Genomic DNA, 17,772 nt, shown 5'->3' on the forward strand with positions numbered 1-17,772 from the left:
TATGTTGGATCAGGCTCTTACCTTTCACTATTTATTTTCCAGAATGCCTTCCCTGTTTCTGGGCAGCTTTATACAACCCATCTGCTCTCTCTTGATGCATTGTTGACAGTAATTGACAGTACTGAGGCCCATTGTCAGGCCAAAGTTTTGAACAGCCTCATCCAACAGGAGAAGAAAGAGGCAACTAAGCCCAGTCCTGAGATGGTGGATGGCACTAAAGAAGTCAGCTGCAGTGAGAGGCCTTTTTCTTTCTTAGACCCCTAGACCCCAATAGCTTGAGTTCCTTGCCCCCATCCTACTTTACCCAGTGTATAGTTTCAGGGTTTGAAACTCTTGAGTCATCTCCTCAGGCAGAATGTTTGCTCTGTAGTATTCATCTTCCATTCTCCTAGAGGTCCCCGACTTTGTTTCTTTGATATTTTTTGACTCAACTGATGTGAGCCATTATGTATCTGTTATGAACTTAAGTTTCTGCTTCTCTGGGAATGCCTCTCCATTAGGGATCATTGTAGCCTTCCTGGCATGGGAGTCTAGTGGAATCCTCCCTGTTCCTCTTTGCTTTCCTCCTGCAGCTCTTCTCTACTGTCCTCCCCCCTTTGCTGAATTTTTCTTACCACTTTTAAAGAAAATTCCTAAGGACTCTGCCATACCCCATGATTTTCCTAAGGTATGAAATCAAACTTAAGTCCACTCCAAGGAAGAAACCTGATTCCAGGGTCAACTCTTTATTTGTGATTATTTAGCCACAAAGCCAATTGAAACTTCAATTCTCTCATCCTTAGTTTACTTTCCTAAACCCCAAGCTGCTGCAGATACCTGTAGATCCTCTTACAATATTTAATCTCCCTGCCTTTTTACAACCAAGTAAATGTAGGAAATTTTTTGTTTCAATCTAGATAATTAAAAAATAATATAAAAGGAATATGAAATCAGACTATGTAACAAGTGATCTGGCCAGAACTGAGCTGTTTGGCATTAAACTTGCTCACAGAAACAAAAATAGAATTTTCAATAAACTACTGGAATTTTATTGGTATAGAGAACTCCCCAGTAAGAAAAACCCCTCCTTCTTTAGGTCTGTACCATCTCTGTAACTCATAGCCTTAGAGAATTTCCTAGATCACTGACAGGTAAGTGATTTGTCCAAGGTCATACAGCCAGTATGTGTCAGAGATGGGTCTTCCTGAATTCCAATCTGACTCTTGATCCACTATACCATGCTACTATAGAAATGTTAAATATTATGATCATTTTTATTTTTATTGCTCAGCACATAGCAGGCACTCAATAAATGCTTGTTAACTTGACAGGAATGTGACACTCTTGGATTAAAGGAAAGTCACAACCTAAAAACTGCATTCTTTTAGTGTCTGGCTAAAATGATGGAGGTTCTTCCCAACAGTTTCTGTACTGAATGTTTCTCTCCCCATAACCCTATCCCCCTTCTCCTCCCCATCCCAACTTCTGGTCTTTGTGTTTTGCCCATTGGTAGTATTTAACTAGTGACTACCACTAGTTGAGTCTTTGCTTCATTTGGGCATTTACTCAGACATACTTTACCTGTCTTTCCTTTACCTAGCAAGTGGGAAGAGGTAAAGGAGCATCATATCCATATTCATATAGATAATTTTCCTTCAACCAAAAAAGAACAGTTCATCCAAAAATTCACGTTGAACTCTGATTCTTCACACTTTTTCTCTCACCTACAGGCAGTGATCAAGCAGCCACTGATGGAAAACACCCAGGGACAAACCCAGATCATCTGGGGTTGCATCCACCTGGGGGAGGGCAGCTGCTGGCTGAGCAGGGAAAATTGGGCTGCAGTGACCTGGAGGAAGGTGGTGATGCAGGTGGTGGGTGTTGGGTCCCAAAGGGCCTTCTTGGGTAGAGGGCTTCTCAGGAAAAGACAGAAAGAGAAAGAAAATGTTTGTTGATTGATTGAAAAATAGAAAGCTTGGGAATTATCTTACTGGGCCTTGGCTTCTCATCATCCCCTCAGACTCTTGAAGAAAGGGAGCTCAGGATCTTAAGGAGTTGCTGAAGGCTACTGTAAGACTTCTTTACATTTTTCAAAAGGAAGGCATTATTACGAAGAAGAAGCAGTCTAGGAGTAGCATATACTTGTGAGAATTAGAAGAAAGGGAAAAAAAAAAAGAAGGAAAAAGTCATTGATTTGCTGGGCACTAGAAAAGTTAAGTGGGAAATTTTAGGATTGTAGAAAAGGGTGTTTATGTAGGTGGGATAATGAAAAGTTATATTTGGATTCTACAAGAGAAATAGAAGAAATTAAAGCAGGAGAACTGGAGAGAACCAGGAAGTCCTGGAGGCATCTTCAGCTCTCCCAAAGGAACAAATCAATTCTAGGGCCTAGAAAAGGGAAATGAAAGAGGTTCTCATATTCTTTTTCTCCTTAGCTGACAAAAAATCTCCCCGGAAGCCTCCTCGATTTTCCTGTCTCCTTCCAAATCCTCAGGAACTGATTGAGATTAAGAGCAAAAAAAAGGTATAAAAATCAATTATATTGTTTCCAATTGTTCTTACTGTAATGGTTCATGGAGGATTTAGCAGTTCATTCAGATCATTGAAGGAAACCTGTTAAGATTCCTTAATTATTATCTCCTTAGGACTTCAGTAACTTCAAGTTCCTTTTGGGTCTTCCCCCCATTTCCTGAGACACTTATGTTTGGGCACAATAACTAGGACTAGATTATTTGCCAAAACCCAAAGTCTATCCCTTCACCTATGTCTGTAAGCAAGAGATAGACTGAGTTGGAAGAATGGGAGTTGATGAAAATAGTAGGAACCAAGATTGCTAATATTATCTTGGTCCCAAAGAAGGTTCAGTAGGTCATTTCTATGATTGTGGGAGCTACAGGGAGTTGACATTTATTCTGGTGCTTTAGTAAAGTTCATGTAGATGTTTGTGCTTTTGAGTTTCTTAATGAAATGGAAACCTTTTTTAAAACACTTCTGCTGTCCTCTCTCACCCTCTTCCCCTCCTCCCCGCCAATTGTCTGCTTTGTCCCAGTGGCAGACTGGTATATTTGGTTTGTCTGTTCCTGCTCATACTTGATAGAACTGACTCTCCACATGCATCCATCCCCAACCCTCAACAGGAGGGCACAAGACAAGCAGCACCCAGGGAGGACAGGTGAAAATAAGTTGGAATATAATAGGCTGTCATGCTGCTAAGAAAGCCAAGGGAAAGAGTTAAGGCTAGAGAGCTAAGAAATTTTCTTTTGGCCCCTTTTTCAACTGTTTCAAGGGTCATACCCACTATATCATGGACATTTATTTAGTACATGGGATATTCATCCCATTCCCTTTAGAGAAGGCAGTTGAAGTTAAGAGACTAGATGATCTCTTAAGGCTTTGTTTTTGGAGCTTTTTATCCTAAGAAAATAGGATACTACCTGACTGAAGGACACAGAAGCCATGAGAAGACAAGAAGAGAGCCTGACCATTTATGGGAATGGAAGCAGAGGGATCTAATGCCTTGAACCTTTTCTCACAGCTACTGATCACAGGCACAGAACAGTTCAACCAGAAACCAAAGAAAGGGATTCAGTTTCTACAGGAGAAAGGACTTCTGACTATCCCCATGGACAACAACGAAGTTGCCCAGTGGCTCCGAGAGAACCCCCGTTTGGACAAAAAGATGATTGGGGAGTTTGTGAGTGACCGAAAGAATCTTGACCTGCTGGAGAGCTTTGTGGGGTGAGTCTACAGTGGGCACAGCCTCCTAGGCAGTGAGGAGCAACCTGACCTGGGATGAAGCAAGTTGCTGACTTTCCCCATTGCACTCTTCAGTTCACAGGGATCAGTATGGGGTCCTCACTTGAAGCTTTCCCTTTTGGGGAAGTGGTTCCTTTTTTGGCTAGAGCCCCCGACAGTGCTCTTTGCATTTCTTACCACTCCTTGGCTGTGTCACATGATGCCCAAGGCAATCTTAAGTGCAAGATGGGTCAGATACACCCCATTCCTCTGTCTGTTGAGGCCTCACTTGGAAGTGAAAGAGGAGGGTCCTTTCGCTTCAAATTGGATAGGAATGGTATTAAAGCACTAGAACAGGGATTCTTTACCTTTTTTGTGTCAAGCTTCTTTGGCAACCTGTTCAAACCTTTGAATCTTTTTCTCTGAACCATTTTTGAATGCATAAAATAAAATATATAGGATTGCAAAGGAAAACAATTATATTGAAATACAATTGTCAAAATATGGGGGAGATGGAATTTACTAACTCCAGATTAAGAGCCACCATGCCTAGAGGTGGATGACTATGGATACAAAGTACCAGGAGTTTGGGGCTAGAAGTTATTAATATGATGGGGAGGACTAAGATGTTTCCTCACTTATCTTGGGAGAGCAAATTAGAAGACCTGAAGCATATGGAAAGGCAGATCTTTTGCTCCACAGTCAGCTGCTTACTAACTTTATTGCCTTTCCTTCCCCCATTCAGCACCTTCAGTTTCCAAGGCCTACGACTAGATGAAGCTTTACGCCTCTATCTGGAAGCCTTTCGCTTGCCAGGAGAAGCTCCAGTGATTCAGAGACTACTGGAAGCCTTTACAGAGCATTGGATGGTAGGTTTGTTTGTTGGGGATCAGAGGAGGGTCTATTTGGGGAAACAAGCTTGTAATTTCAAGTGTGACTGAGAAACCATTGCCCCCAATACTATCTCCTGGATAAGTTGAAAATCTTGTGGCATTGGCTAACAATCCCTGTGGAAAAGGAGGCATAGACTTCTACCCAGGAGTTGACAGGAATTTTATATGTTTTGTCTGGGCACTTACTGGCTTCTATGTAAGCACCAGCCAGTGGGTTAGGGGTTAGACAGAGGTTAACTGCAGAAAGGACAGAGACTTGGACACTGATAGTTGTGGGTTTTCTGCTTTTCAGAAGTGTAATGGCTCCCCATTTGCAAATAGTGATGCCTGCTTTGCCCTGGCCTATGCTGTTATCATGCTCAACACTGACCAGCACAACCACAATGTCCGCAAACAGAATGTACCCATGACCCTGGAGGTGAGTATGTATCCTTACCTAGGCATGACTACCCCGACATCAGATTTCAGAGGGAAAAACATGGAAATCCTGATTCAGAATGGGGTAGTGACAGAACCCATCTAAGGTCATTCCAAGTTAGGGGTTACTAATATATTAATCCTCTCCTGAGTGGGTTAGATGAAAAGTGTTAATAGCTTTTCTTTCATTCAACAAGCATTTATTAAGTACTTATTAGATGCAGAACACTCTACAAGAATCAGAAAGTTATAGTTTTTGGCTAAATCAGTCTTTACCTTCTATTAGTAGGAGATTACAATCCAAATGTAAACATTATAATATTCATTATTTCTTGATAAGTGTTAGCAAAGCCTTTTGTGAAGTTATCATAACTATTTTGGAGGGATCAGAAGGTTAGACCGTTTAAGTTAGGTTTTACAGGATGGGTAAAATTAAATTCAAGGACTAAGAGTAAGGAAGAGCATTCTGGGCATAGATGATGATGTGAGCATGGTCATAGAGATAGGAGGCACAATAGACAAGAGGCAGAGAATAGTTCCTTTAGACTAGAACATAGAATACGTGTTGGGAAGATAAAGATAGAATGGTTCTAGATTATAGAAGACCTTAAATTACATGTGAGCACTATATGCTTAGCATAGGCAATGATTGACTCTGTGTATAAGAAAGAAGAAAAATTGGAGTGGGAAAAAGAGAAGTCAGGAAGTTCTGCTAGGATGTTATTCCAGTATTCCAGATTTGTGTTAAGGAGAGCCTTTGAGAGTGAGAATAAAGATGAAGACATATTTCAGAAATGCATTTAGCAAGATTTGATCACTGATCGTAGGTAAAAAAAGAAAAGAATCAAATGTAACCTGAAGGCTACAAATACAGGAAACAGAATGAATAGTGGTGTCACATTCAGAAATAATGAAGTCAGATGGAGGAATAGATTTAGAGTGAAAGAATTTAACCTTTATTTTTGATATGATGTATTTAAGATGCTAGTGAGATATCCAAGTAAAGGTAGGCAGTTGGAGATAAGGGATTTTAGTTAATAAGAGATGTCAGGATTAATGATGTAGAGATGGAAGTCATCTGCATAAAAGTAATGAAGCAAAATTGAGTGAACAAGATTACTAAGGGAAAGTTTTCTGGAGAGACAGGAATAGACTCTGGAAGAACATCTACATAAAGGGGTTGATTAAAAGATGAAGAGCCAGTGAAGAAGATAGAGGAGCAGTTTTCAACATGGGAATAAAATCAGGACAGAGAGATGTCTCTGAAGCTGGGGGGCACAGAGAGTGAGGGGTGGTAGTGGTGATAGATAGGTGGTAGGAAATGGCACCAGTATTAAAATCTAGAAGGAGGTCAAGGAGAATGAGAACTTTTAAAAATACCATTACAAATAAATAAATAAAATACCATTGTATTTGCTAGTCTTGAAATCATTGATAGTCTTGAGAATTGAGTTCTGGTAGAGTGGTGGGAGCTAACTAGATAATTTTTGATAGAATTGAGAATGCTGTGTAGAATGAGATAAGGAGTTGATTAGGGCAAAGTAAAAAAATTTTCAGTAGCAATAGCCCAGCTGAAGTACAAAACACAAATTTGGGAATGAAGGCAGCTCATTTTCTTTTTTCTTTTTTTTTTTTTTAATAACTTTTTATTGATAGAACCCATGCCAGGGTAATTTTTTACATCATTATCCCTTGCATTCACTTCTGTTCCGATTTTTCCCCTCCTTCCCTCCACCCCCTCCCTCAGATGGCAAGCAGTCCTTTACATGTTGAATAGGTTACAGTATGTCCTAGATACAATATATGTGTGCAGAACCGAACAGTTTTCTTGTTGTACAGGGAGAATTGGATTCAGAAGGTATAAATAACCCGGGAAGAAAAACAAACATGCAAGCAGTTTATATCCACTTCCCAGTGTTCTTTCTTTGGGTGTAGGTGCTTCTGTCCATCCTTGATCATTTGAAACTGAATTAGCTCTCTTTATCGAAGAGATCCACTTCCATCAGAATACATCCTCAAACAGTATTGTTGTTGAGGTATATAATGATCTCCTGGTTCTGCTCATTTCAGTTAGCATCAGTTCATGTAAGTCTCGCCAGTCCTCTCTGTATTCATCCCGCTGGTCATTCCTTACAGAACAGTAATATTCCATAACGTTCATATACCACAATTTACTCAACCATTCTCCAATTGATGGGCATCCATTCATTTTCCAGCTTCTAGCCACTACAACCAGGGCTGCCACAAACATTTTGGCACATACAGGTCCCTTTCCCTTCTCTAGTATCTCTTTGGGGTATAAGCCCAGTAGAAACACTGCTGGATTAAAGGGTATGCACAGTTTGATAGCTTTTTGAGCATAGTTCCAAATTAAGGCAGCTCATTTTCATGATTTTCACAGTTCAGATGTGTGGTTTATTTGCATCAGTATTGAACAGCTCAAGCAGAGAATTCAAATGGCGATGCTATTATATCATTTTTTTTGGATGATGATACAAGCAGCAGTTGTGCAGTGGATAGCCCTGGATCTGAGTTCAAACCCAGATCCAGATACTTACTAGCTATGTTACTTCTGGACAAGTAACTTAATCTTTTTATGCCTTAGTTTCTTCATCTGTAAAATGAGGATAATATTTGCATCTATTTGTCAGAGTTGTTAGGAGAATAAAATAAAATAACATTTGTAAATAGCTTTGCAAACCTTTAGGTTCTATATAAGTGCTAGCGATGATGATGCTGATGATGAAGAAGAAGAAGAAGAAGAAGGATTAGCAATGGTAGAAGGTCACTACAGTAAAGGATTCTAAGATTCAAGTTAATGGCATATTTTCAGTGGATAACCATGGTGTTAAGGCTGGGTAGATGGGTAAAAAAGTGAAGCCAAAATAAAGGAAATGGACTTAGATAATGGGGAAAAGGGACCAAAGGTCACAATGAAAATAAAGATGAGAATTTATAATGGAAGGTGACAGACATGGGAGGAAATCCACTGGAAAGTGGAATTCCAAGGTTCTGATTTGCAATTTAAAAAAAAAAATGGTGAAATCCTATCATATATGACTGAAGTGGGTTAAAGAAGGAAGTCAGTGGAGTTGAGAGTGTTAAGAAAGTGGAAAGAGGGAGTTGTTTTCCAAGCTCTTTCTGTACTGAGCAACCCTGCTAGGGTCTAGAAATACCTGGGGCAGAGGTAGGAGGAGGCCTTCATCTTGGGAGCAAGGAGACAAGAAGCTCATTGAACTGTTCTAGGAGTTCCGAAAAAACCTGAAGGGCGTGAATGGAGGAAAAGATTTCGAGCAAGACATCCTAGAGGACATGTACCATGCTATCAAGTGAGTTTTTAATGAGGAATGAGGGGTTCAGGCTTTTAGATTGAGAGAACCCATCTCCATTCCCATCCCTATCTCTTCCCACTGTCTCTTGTACAGTGTGTGGCTCACCTCCCAGATGAGAACTAGTTCTCTGCCAACACTTCCCTTCCTTGGATAAAACCTTCTAGGACCTCAAAGGCTGAAGGATTCTAACTGCTCCTCTAGAAGGGATCTCCTGATAACCTGTAGACGGCCTACAAAGAAGGCCAGCAAGCTCGAGGTGGGGACCTGGGTCAGAATTAGGCCTAATTGATGGCCTCTTGATCCAGGCAGCTGTTTGTAAATGAGAAGAAGTAGAGAACTCTTCTCTTAACAGTCAGATTTCTAGAAACTATTGGGCCTAAGACCCAAGAGTACAAGGGCTTCAAAATCATGAGATAAAATAGATTATGGGGGTAACCTTCTTTTCCTTACTATCTAGTGTCTCAGTGAGCAGTCAGAAAAGTTGCAATATGATGATTGTACTGGTGTGAGATGAAACTGGGAGGGGAATTAGAATCCCTTGAATTCACTAGAGGTGCTGAATCTACCGACAGGTTTGCCATCTTGACCTTGTCATTGTACTCATTCCCCACTGGATTATAGGAATGATGAGATTGTGATGCCTGAAGAGCAGACTGGTCTGGTGAGGGAGAACTATGTATGGAATGTCCTACTGCATCGAGGTGCAACCCCTGAAGGCATATTCTTGCTGGTTCCTGCTGGCACCTATGATCATGACCTCTTCACCATGACCTGGGGTCCTACCATCGCTGCCCTCTCTTATGTCTTTGACAAGAGTCTAGAAGAAACAATCATCCAGAAGGCCATTTCGGGCTTCAGGTAATCCAATTTGTCTTTTGTCTTAACCCTGAAATCCTTCCCAATCTCTTGGTAGTACCCATTTCCTTATTGTTCTCACCTTGATTTTCCCTGGAATAGGACACTTTAAGCTATTTCTGAGCCCATGCCTGGGAATCTCTGACCTGTCTCTGTACTACTAGAAACTCAATTTATTTTTCCAGAGTAGGGATTCTTTGGGTGGGAAACTGAGGCTTGGGGGGAATCCACCTTGTAAGGACCAATGTGGGAAAGGTAACATCGGGAGAAAACTCTGAGAAGGATCTTTTATGCTATTTGGAAAGGCAGCTGGCCTTTCCAGTGACTCTGTTCCCTGGGGAATGGGGCTTTTAGGAAATGTGCCATGATCTCCGCCCACTATGGCCTGAGTGACGTGTTTGACAATCTCATCATCTCTCTCTGCAAATTTACAGCCCTTAGTAGTGAGGTGAGTAAGGATAGCATGCCTCTTGGAGGCATCATAGACACTTAAACAATAATTGGGATTCCATTGAAGGCTTAATTTTGTCTAAGTGATGTTCTTCATTCAGCTTTGTCTCCATAGTAGTCCTATCTTTCACTGGTTTACTGCAGAGTCTTCAGGAGGGGAGGAGAGAAGACTGGGTCTAGCCCTCTGTTTCCAGTGTACTTTGAGAGGGAAGTTTGGATCACTGTTGCTTAAATGAAGATTGGGGGAAGGAGGAAGGAATAGACCTGAGAATTTTGAATACCTGGGGAGTTCCATGGTAGCCTTAGAACTAAGGACCCAAAGGAGAGATTAGCAGGAACTTAAGATGCTCCCTAGATTGTTGCTAGGCCCTAGACTTCATTTTCTCTACCTCTTCAGTCCATTGAGAATCTGCCCAGTGTGTTTGGGAGCAACCCTAAAGCTCACATTGCAGCCAAGACTGTTTTCCATCTGGCCCACCGCCATGGCGACATCCTTCGGGAGGGCTGGAAGAACATCATGGAGGCCATGCTGCAGCTGTTCCGAGCCCAGCTACTGCCCAAGGCCATGATAGAGGTAACGGGGTGAGGGACAAAAGTTGAGCATAAATTGCAACTTTGGGGAAGGCAGAGCTTAGGACTGGTGCCTTACCTTGGCCCAGTCCTTGTCTAGTAGGTTTCAATATTCAGGGACCATCAGTATGATATTCCTCAGGAGGATATCTGGCAGAGGCATTGGAAGTCAGTTGTTCAGTAGAATAGTAACTGTACAAAAGGCTGTCAGAAATAAAACCAGAGTAGATTGGGACTGAATAATAAGTAAGGGTCATGTTAAGAAAAGCTGCCTTTCCTAGGTGGAAGATTTTGTGGATCCCAATGGAAAGATCTCTCTGCAGCGGGAGGAAACACCATCTAATCGGTGAGGATAGGCCAGAAGTTCTGGGCCATGGGAAAGGAATACCAAGAATTTGGGATTAACCTGAATATGTCCCATCTCTCCATCCCTTTCCAGAGGAGAATCAACTGTGTTGAGCTTTGTGAGCTGGTTGACACTAAGTGGTCCTGAACAATCCAGCATGCGAGGTCCATCTACTGAGAATCAAGAAGCCAAGCGCATGGCGCTGGACTGTATCAAGGTAACTGTCCCAACTCTCTAACTACTCTTTTCTTCAGTGATCAGGTCTCAACTTCCTGCAGGGTAGGATTCTGGCTTTGTGGGATTTTTTTCCTCACTCCAACTCAGGCCACTGATTCCCTCCTCCTGCCACTGTAGCAATGTGACCCAGAGAAGATGATCACAGAAAGCAAATTCCTCCAGCTGGAGTCCTTACAAGAGTTAATGAAGGTATGAAGCAGAAGGACAGTGGGAGGAGCTAGACAAGGTGGACCAGATGGTGATGGCATGGTAGCAGTATGCTGTCTACTCTTCTGTAGGCTCTGATATCGGTGACACCAGATGAAGAGACTTATGATGAGGAAGATGCTGCGTTCTGCCTGGAAATGCTTCTGCGGATTGTGCTGGAGAACAGGTAAGATAAGGAGAAGGTTTGAATCATGAATATAAGGCTGCGTCCTGCATCCATACCGAGGTCCTTTGGGCAAACCCACTGTGCCTAGAACTAGTACCAAGAGAACATCAGTATTTAAGCAAGCAGGAGGGCCTGTCACTTTCCTGATTATACCATTATACCAGAGGAACAGGACTCACAGTAGCCCTATGATCAACATCAATACCAAGGGACCCTAAAGGGATTAAGATGGTACTAGGGCACTGGAGGGATGGCCTTTGGGCCTTGCCTCACTAGCTCTCTTTCTTCTCCCCTTCTTCTTGCCATGTAGGGACCGTGTAGGCTGTGTATGGCAAACAGTGCGTGATCATCTGTACCACCTATGTGTCCAGGCGCTGGATTTCTGCTTCCTGGTGGAACGGGCTGTGGTGGGCCTCCTGCGCCTGGCCATACGGTTGCTAAGGAGAGAAGAAATCAGTGGCCAGGTGAAGGATTTTTAGCCATCTGGGAAAACAGACCAAAGGTCAAGTGTCATCCATGGGACTGTCTGTAGTAAAGACTACACTCAGTGCCGTACTTCAAAGGGTTTAGAGATGATGGAAACATAGACTCCTTCCTAAATGACATGAGAGGACCCTAGCAAGAATTCTTATCTAGAAATGGGCAGGGGGTAGGGAGGAGGAGATGTCTAGAATGGCCTCCATCATCCAGACCACCACTGTGCCTCTTGGGATCCTGGACTTCTTGCTTTCTCTGACCACAAAAGGCCAGAGGAAGTAGCAGGGTACCCCACGGGCAAACCATTATCACAATTCTGTTCCCAGGATGGGCAAGGCAAGCAGGGAAGTAAGAGGGTGAGTGGTGAGCCCTGTGCTCACTTCCTACCATTCTAGGTGCTGCTGTCCCTTCGTATCCTACTACTGATGAAACCTAGTGTGCTGTCTCGTGTCAGCCACCAGGTTGCCTATGGCCTCCATGAACTACTCAAGACCAATGCAGCAAACATCCACTCTGGGGATGACTGGGCCACCCTCTTTACCCTCCTGGAGTGCATCGGCTCAGGGGTGAAGCCTCCCCCCTCTCTGCAGGCCACAGCCAGGGCAGATACCACTGATACTGGTGAGCCTTCCCCTGGGGAAACCGAACACTTACCCCACATAAGCAGCTGATTTTCCACTTTTGCAGTCTTCCATGGGTCAGAGAGAACAAGTCTAAAGAAGGAAAAGAAAGGTCAGAGATTGCATTAAGCAAATTAAATTCTTGCATCTGCTGCTAAACTCCCCAGTGTCCTTAGATAAAGTTCCAATGGGAGCCCAGAAAATATAGAAACAGCTGGAAAGATAACCTTAGAGATCACCCATTCCAATCCCTTGTATTATAGATGAGGGAACTGAGGCTCAGAGAGGTTAAGGTTCCTGTCTTTGGTCACATAGCTAGCAATAGTTTAAACAAGAGTTGAACTCAAATCTTCCAGACTCCAAGTCTGGTTATCTATCCACTACCTCATTTGGTTGTCACATATCAAGGAATGATACCAACTCTCCTTCAGTCCCTCCAGTGGTAACCCTTGTCAAAAGGAGCCTGAGTCTATTACCTCAAGGACTACAGTCAAGGTTATCTGGTCTGTGCTTTTGTCTTGTGGTAAGGACTAAGCTGAACCAGACAGAGGAGAATCCTTCCTTTCGTGGGAAATGAGCCCATAGTGTCCGTTAGTAATTTCTTTCAACATCTTTCAACTGTAGCCCCGTTTCCACCCTTACTCTGCTCACATTCTCACTTGGCTCAGGTGCTCAGTCAGACAGTGAAATCTCCTCCTACCACCCCAGTGACGTCAGCTTGGACCGAGGCTACACCTCGGACTCAGAGGTCTACACTGACCACGGTAGACCAGGCAAGATGCACCGCTCAGCTACTGATGCCGACGTGGTCAACAGTGGTTGGCTCGTGGTGAGAAAGCAAGGGCAGTGGGCAGTGGGCTATAGGAGTCCCCATCCTGGTCTAGATGGCTTCCTGGTTTTCTTGGAGCATGTGAAGGGGACAAGTAGAGCCAAGTCGTGTGAACTTTGTGCCAGGTCCATCATCCAACTTGCTACCCACCTTCATATTCTGGACAGGTTGGAAAGGATGACATAGATAGCTCCAAGCCAGCCCCGGGACCAAACCGGCTTGGCCCTTCTCCTCTGGTGAATCAGTACAGCCTTACTGTAGGGTTGGATCTGGGTCCTCATGACACAAAGTCCCTGCTCAAATGTGTGGAGTCACTATCTTTCATCGTGCGTGATGCTGCTCATATTACCCCAGACAATTTTGAGCTCTGTGTCAAGACTATCCGAATTTTTGTGGAGGCCAGTCTGAATGGTGGTAAGTGGGTGGAAAAGGTCAAAAAGGTCACTGGCTGGAAAGGAGACAGAGGGGAGGGAAGAATTCATGTAAAAACGGAAATATGGCCTGGGTCTCCACAGGATGCAAATCTCAGGAAAAACGGAGCAAATGCCACAAATACGACAGCAAAGGGAACCGCTTCAAGAAGAAGTCGAAGGATGGCTCAGTGCTTCGTCGACCCCGGGCATCCAGCCAGCACACAACTCGTGGCGGACACAGTGATGATGAAGACGATGAAGGAGTACCTGCTAGCTACCACACGGTGTCTTTACAGGTCAGTCAGGACGTAAGTATGGCACCATTTATTTCCTTTTCTCCCTGCGCCTGGCTGTTGGGGAATCCAGCTGGGGCCAGGGTAGGCAGGCTCAGGCTGGAATGGGAATCTGGGGAGCCTAAACATAGGATTTGGATGGTGGCCTTGTCCTGGGAATAGGATGATTGATGGGATATATGTTGTTCTTGAGGGAACTGGGTCTGGGGCTGGAAGGTGAAATAGTCTGAGCTCCTCGGACCCTTGTCACAACTCCTTCTTTTGGGATCCCAGCTGCTGGACTTGATGCATACCCTGCACACACGGGCAGCAACTATTTACAGCTCATGGGCTGAGGAGCAGCGTCACTTGGAGACGGGGGGCAAGAAGATTGAAGCCGACTCCCGAACTCTCTGGGCTCATTGCTGGTGTCCACTGCTTCAGGGTAATTCCCAAGAACATGAGTGGTGGGACTGAGGAAGTAGATTGGAATGACAACAGTCACTGTGATCCTTCTGTCCTGCTCAGGTATTGCCTGGCTCTGCTGCGATGCCCGGCGTCAGGTCCGTATGCAGGCACTCACTTATCTGCAAAGGGCACTATTAGTACATGACTTGCAGAAGCTAGATGCCCTGGAATGGGAGTCCTGTTTTAATAAGGTAATGGAATGGAGAAGAAAGCCTGGGCAGCTTGAGGCAGGGATAATTAATATTCATATTATATTTATATTTATATATATAAATTTATATAATTATATTAATCATCTGTATTAATATTCATCTTGTGCCCCAGCCTATCCCCATGATGTGTTTCCCTTCCTCCATTCCCCCAGCCATTTTCCTGGCTCTTTGGGAGCCAAGCTTACCAATGACCTTACTGGTGGGGTGGGATGTGGGGTGATTGACCACCAGGTGCTGTTTCCTCTGCTGACCAAGCTTTTGGAGAACATCAGTCCCGCAGATTTGGTTGGCATGGAAGAGACACGGATGAGGGCTTCTACACTACTCTCCAAGGTATGTACCAGACCCTCTTCCCACACTTTTAGCTCTGCCCAAACAGCAGCTTCTGGCAGATAGGAAAGGCAGGGAAAACAGTATCCCCCAATGTCCTGTGGCAAAGTTTCTTTTGGGTTGTGATGTAGCCACATGTAACTGAATGTGGGAGGTCACAAAATTGGGATTTATTATCAGTAAATGTTTGATTTGTATATTTTATATATCTGTATCCCTGGGGTCATGTAAAAATTTCTCAATTGAAAAGGGAGTAGTAAGTGGGAAAAGTTTAAGAAGCCCTGCTTTATGGAACCTGTGGACCCAGAAGAATCCTGAGCCTCTGGGGAGTTACCCAAATCAAAGGCCTATAAGGGAAACAGGCTAGACAAGGATTCTTCCCATCCCTAGAACTAGGGATGAGTAGGGTATCTTCAATCATCTAATAAGCCTCTGGTGGGCTACAGGTATTCCTGCAGCACCTGTCCCCACTGCTGTCACTTCCAACCTTTGCTGCACTCTGGCTGACCATTCTGGATTTCATGGACAAGTATATGCATGCGGGTTCCAGTGACTTACTGGTAGGGTTCCCTACGGTTCCCCAAACTGTGCTCCCTCTCCATTAAACTTGGTTTCTATCCACGAGCCTCCTTCCTGGCTTATCCTCAGTGTGGCCTCTTTACCTATGCTCCTTCCACCTCTCCCACTCCCAGTTACATTGCCTCTCCCCTGCTAAGCTGTAAATTCCCAACTTCCTCACGCGTTTGGAAAGTGTTGTCCAGTTTCCTTGTCTGAGGACTGTTCTTCCTTGCCTCTCTCCCATCTATTCAGTTTCACCCCTTCCAATATGCACTTCTCTCCCCCAGTTTGAGGCCATCCCTGAGTCCTTGAAGAACATGCTGCTAGTGATGGATACTGCGGAGATCTTTCACAATGCAGACACAAGGGGAAGTGGCTCCTCTGCTCTCTGGGAGATCACCTGGGAGCGTATTGACTGTTTTCTTCCCCATCTACGAGATGAACTCTTCAAGCAGACAGTCATCCCTGGTAAGGAACTTGGGGGAAGATATTCCTATGCACTTTTTCCTGGCTTCAGCATAAAGAACCCTATAGTTCTGAGAAAGCCTAGAAGTAAATTTGGATTCAGTACCATGGGTTGGTGCATGGCACACTGGCCATTGGGAGGAGGCAAAACTATTCCTTTACAGAAAGCTAAGAGAGACTATCTGAACTATCACTTTACTCAGACCCCCTGCCACCTGTGCCTACTGAACCACATTCCCAGAAGTCCTTGGCCTCTGCCCATTTGGCTCCTGCTGCCAGTGACACAAGGATGCCCAGTCACATATATACGCCAGAAATGCCCTCAGAGCCGGGGGCCTATGGTGAGTAGCCTTTTTCTGCACTTCTAAATGTTAAAGGTGAGGGGAAAAAGGAGAAGAGAACAAGCATTTATTAAGCACCTACTATATGCCAGACACTGTACTTTACAGATATTCAGATTTAATCCTCACACCTTACGAGGTAGGTAATATTATTTCCCATTTTACACTTGAGGAAACTGAGGGAGACAGGTTAAGTGACTTGCCTAGAATTAGTATCTGGAGCTGGATTTGAAATCTGGTTTTTTGGACTCCGAGCCCAGCATTCTATCTATTTCACTACCCAGCTGCCCCAGGGAACCAGAACACTATATGCTGCATCAGCCAAGATACAGCCAGGGCGCCTATCCTGAAGTGTTAGTGAGGGGAAGGGGCTATAATCAGAGAGTACTGCTGTCCTTCTGTACCCATGAGGAATGGGAGGACTTGGGGAAGCACCAGCAAAACATGAAGATTATAATTTGGGCTTCTCTTTTTTAATTGGTCTAGAACTGAAGGTGAAAGAGTAGGGATTAAGCCTAGGTGTAAAATGAAAGAGATGATTGAAGGAGATTGTTGAATGGCCGAAACATTCACGCTTGTGCGCGCTGAGGCAAGGCTACCTGATCCAGGTGTAGGGAAGGAAAGTTTGAGGGACGGGCCAGAAGTGGGAACTGAATATTTCTACCTTTTCCCCACAGACCCCGAGAAGCCCGAGGTGTCTGGAGTAACCTCCAGTAGTTCTGGTTCTTCTGCAGTTTTGACACCTAGCAAGTTGAGTCCCAGCACAGAGGGGCCTGCACCCTTGGCCCAGCCCCCCCTGATCCTACAGCCCCTGGCCTCCCCACTGCAGGTGGGTGTGCCACCCATGACATTGCCTATCATTCTCAATCCAGCCCTAATTGAGGCTACTTCACCTGTGCCTCTGCTAACTGCCCCTCGCCCCACTGACTCTTTGCCCACTTCTGAAGTCAACTAAGACATGTCTTTGAAGACTGGGCCTCTCCCTCCCACCACACCACTGAGGGCTTCTCCCCCCTCCCTCTTCTGGTTGCACACTATGTTGATGCCGCCCCTGGGCCCGGCCCAGCCTCTGCTGCTGCTCTCGTCAGAGCCAAATTGGGAGATTGCCGAAGGGAATGAGGGCAGTGCTCTCTAGAGACATCATCCAGAGAGAAGGGACTAGGCTTCTGCTCATCATTTCTGGGAGGCCTTGCTGAGAGCTGAGAAATCAGACTTGGGGCTCAGCTAGCTCTGGTCTCTTAGGAGTCCTGGGCTGACCTTGAGGGAAAGATTTCTGGGCATCAGTGCCAACCAGCCCTGCCCGTGTTGCTTCTTGGCATTGGAAGGGCCCCTTCTTTGCCCTTATCCTGCGGTCCTAGCTCTGAGAGCTATACTCCAACCACATTGCACTTTGCTTCCCTTTCCTCAGACCTCTCCTCCCCCTATCAGCCCTGAGCTACCTCCTCCAGTTCTTCCTCCTTTATCAAAAGAATTGGCTTAATTTGGGGAGTCGATTAGGGCCAGGGGACAGAGGTAACAAGGGGAATTGCCTACAGGAGCATGTACATATGAAGAAGTTAACAATTGACTTTTTACAATGTAATAAATATAATAAAACCCA

At 44.5% G+C, this 17,772-nt stretch overlaps 1 protein-coding gene across 4 annotated transcripts in view; it reads left to right on the forward strand.

Annotated features, from left to right (window-relative positions):
• The window catches only part of GBF1 (golgi brefeldin A resistant guanine nucleotide exchange factor 1), a 127,106-nt gene extending 109,334 nt beyond the window's left edge, over nucleotides 1-17,772 (forward strand). For 2 of the 4 annotated variants that reach the window (XM_051981277.1, XM_051981274.1), the window contains 26 exons: nucleotides 43-232; nucleotides 1,710-1,853; nucleotides 2,415-2,503; nucleotides 3,515-3,717; nucleotides 4,460-4,583; nucleotides 4,900-5,025; nucleotides 8,271-8,353; nucleotides 8,978-9,214; nucleotides 9,566-9,659; nucleotides 10,059-10,235; nucleotides 10,513-10,577; nucleotides 10,671-10,794; nucleotides 10,932-11,003; nucleotides 11,093-11,187; nucleotides 11,498-11,651; nucleotides 12,060-12,285; nucleotides 12,953-13,113; nucleotides 13,281-13,527; nucleotides 13,629-13,834; nucleotides 14,093-14,243; nucleotides 14,327-14,457; nucleotides 14,710-14,811; nucleotides 15,255-15,368; nucleotides 15,654-15,834; nucleotides 16,035-16,172; nucleotides 16,850-17,772. In XM_051981277.1, the coding sequence (XP_051837237.1) occupies nucleotides 43-232; nucleotides 1,710-1,853; nucleotides 2,415-2,503; nucleotides 3,515-3,717; nucleotides 4,460-4,583; nucleotides 4,900-5,025; nucleotides 8,271-8,353; nucleotides 8,978-9,214; nucleotides 9,566-9,659; nucleotides 10,059-10,235; nucleotides 10,513-10,577; nucleotides 10,671-10,794; nucleotides 10,932-11,003; nucleotides 11,093-11,187; nucleotides 11,498-11,651; nucleotides 12,060-12,285; nucleotides 12,953-13,113; nucleotides 13,281-13,527; nucleotides 13,629-13,834; nucleotides 14,093-14,243; nucleotides 14,327-14,457; nucleotides 14,710-14,811; nucleotides 15,255-15,368; nucleotides 15,654-15,834; nucleotides 16,035-16,172; nucleotides 16,850-17,127 (3,912 nt within the window). In that variant the 3' untranslated portion in view covers nucleotides 17,128-17,772. The remainder of the gene's footprint in view (nucleotides 1-42; nucleotides 233-1,709; nucleotides 1,854-2,414; nucleotides 2,504-3,514; nucleotides 3,718-4,459; nucleotides 4,584-4,899; nucleotides 5,026-8,270; nucleotides 8,354-8,977; nucleotides 9,215-9,565; nucleotides 9,660-10,058; nucleotides 10,236-10,512; nucleotides 10,578-10,670; nucleotides 10,795-10,931; nucleotides 11,004-11,092; nucleotides 11,188-11,497; nucleotides 11,652-12,059; nucleotides 12,286-12,952; nucleotides 13,114-13,280; nucleotides 13,528-13,628; nucleotides 13,835-14,092; nucleotides 14,244-14,326; nucleotides 14,458-14,709; nucleotides 14,812-15,254; nucleotides 15,369-15,653; nucleotides 15,835-16,034; nucleotides 16,173-16,849) is intronic. The other 2 variants (XM_051981275.1, XM_051981276.1) reach the window with 2 other exon arrangements.

The sequence above is a fragment of the Antechinus flavipes genome, chromosome 2, assembly GCF_016432865.1.
Source record: "Antechinus flavipes isolate AdamAnt ecotype Samford, QLD, Australia chromosome 2, AdamAnt_v2, whole genome shotgun sequence".
Lineage (NCBI taxonomy): Eukaryota > Metazoa > Chordata > Mammalia > Dasyuromorphia > Dasyuridae > Antechinus > Antechinus flavipes.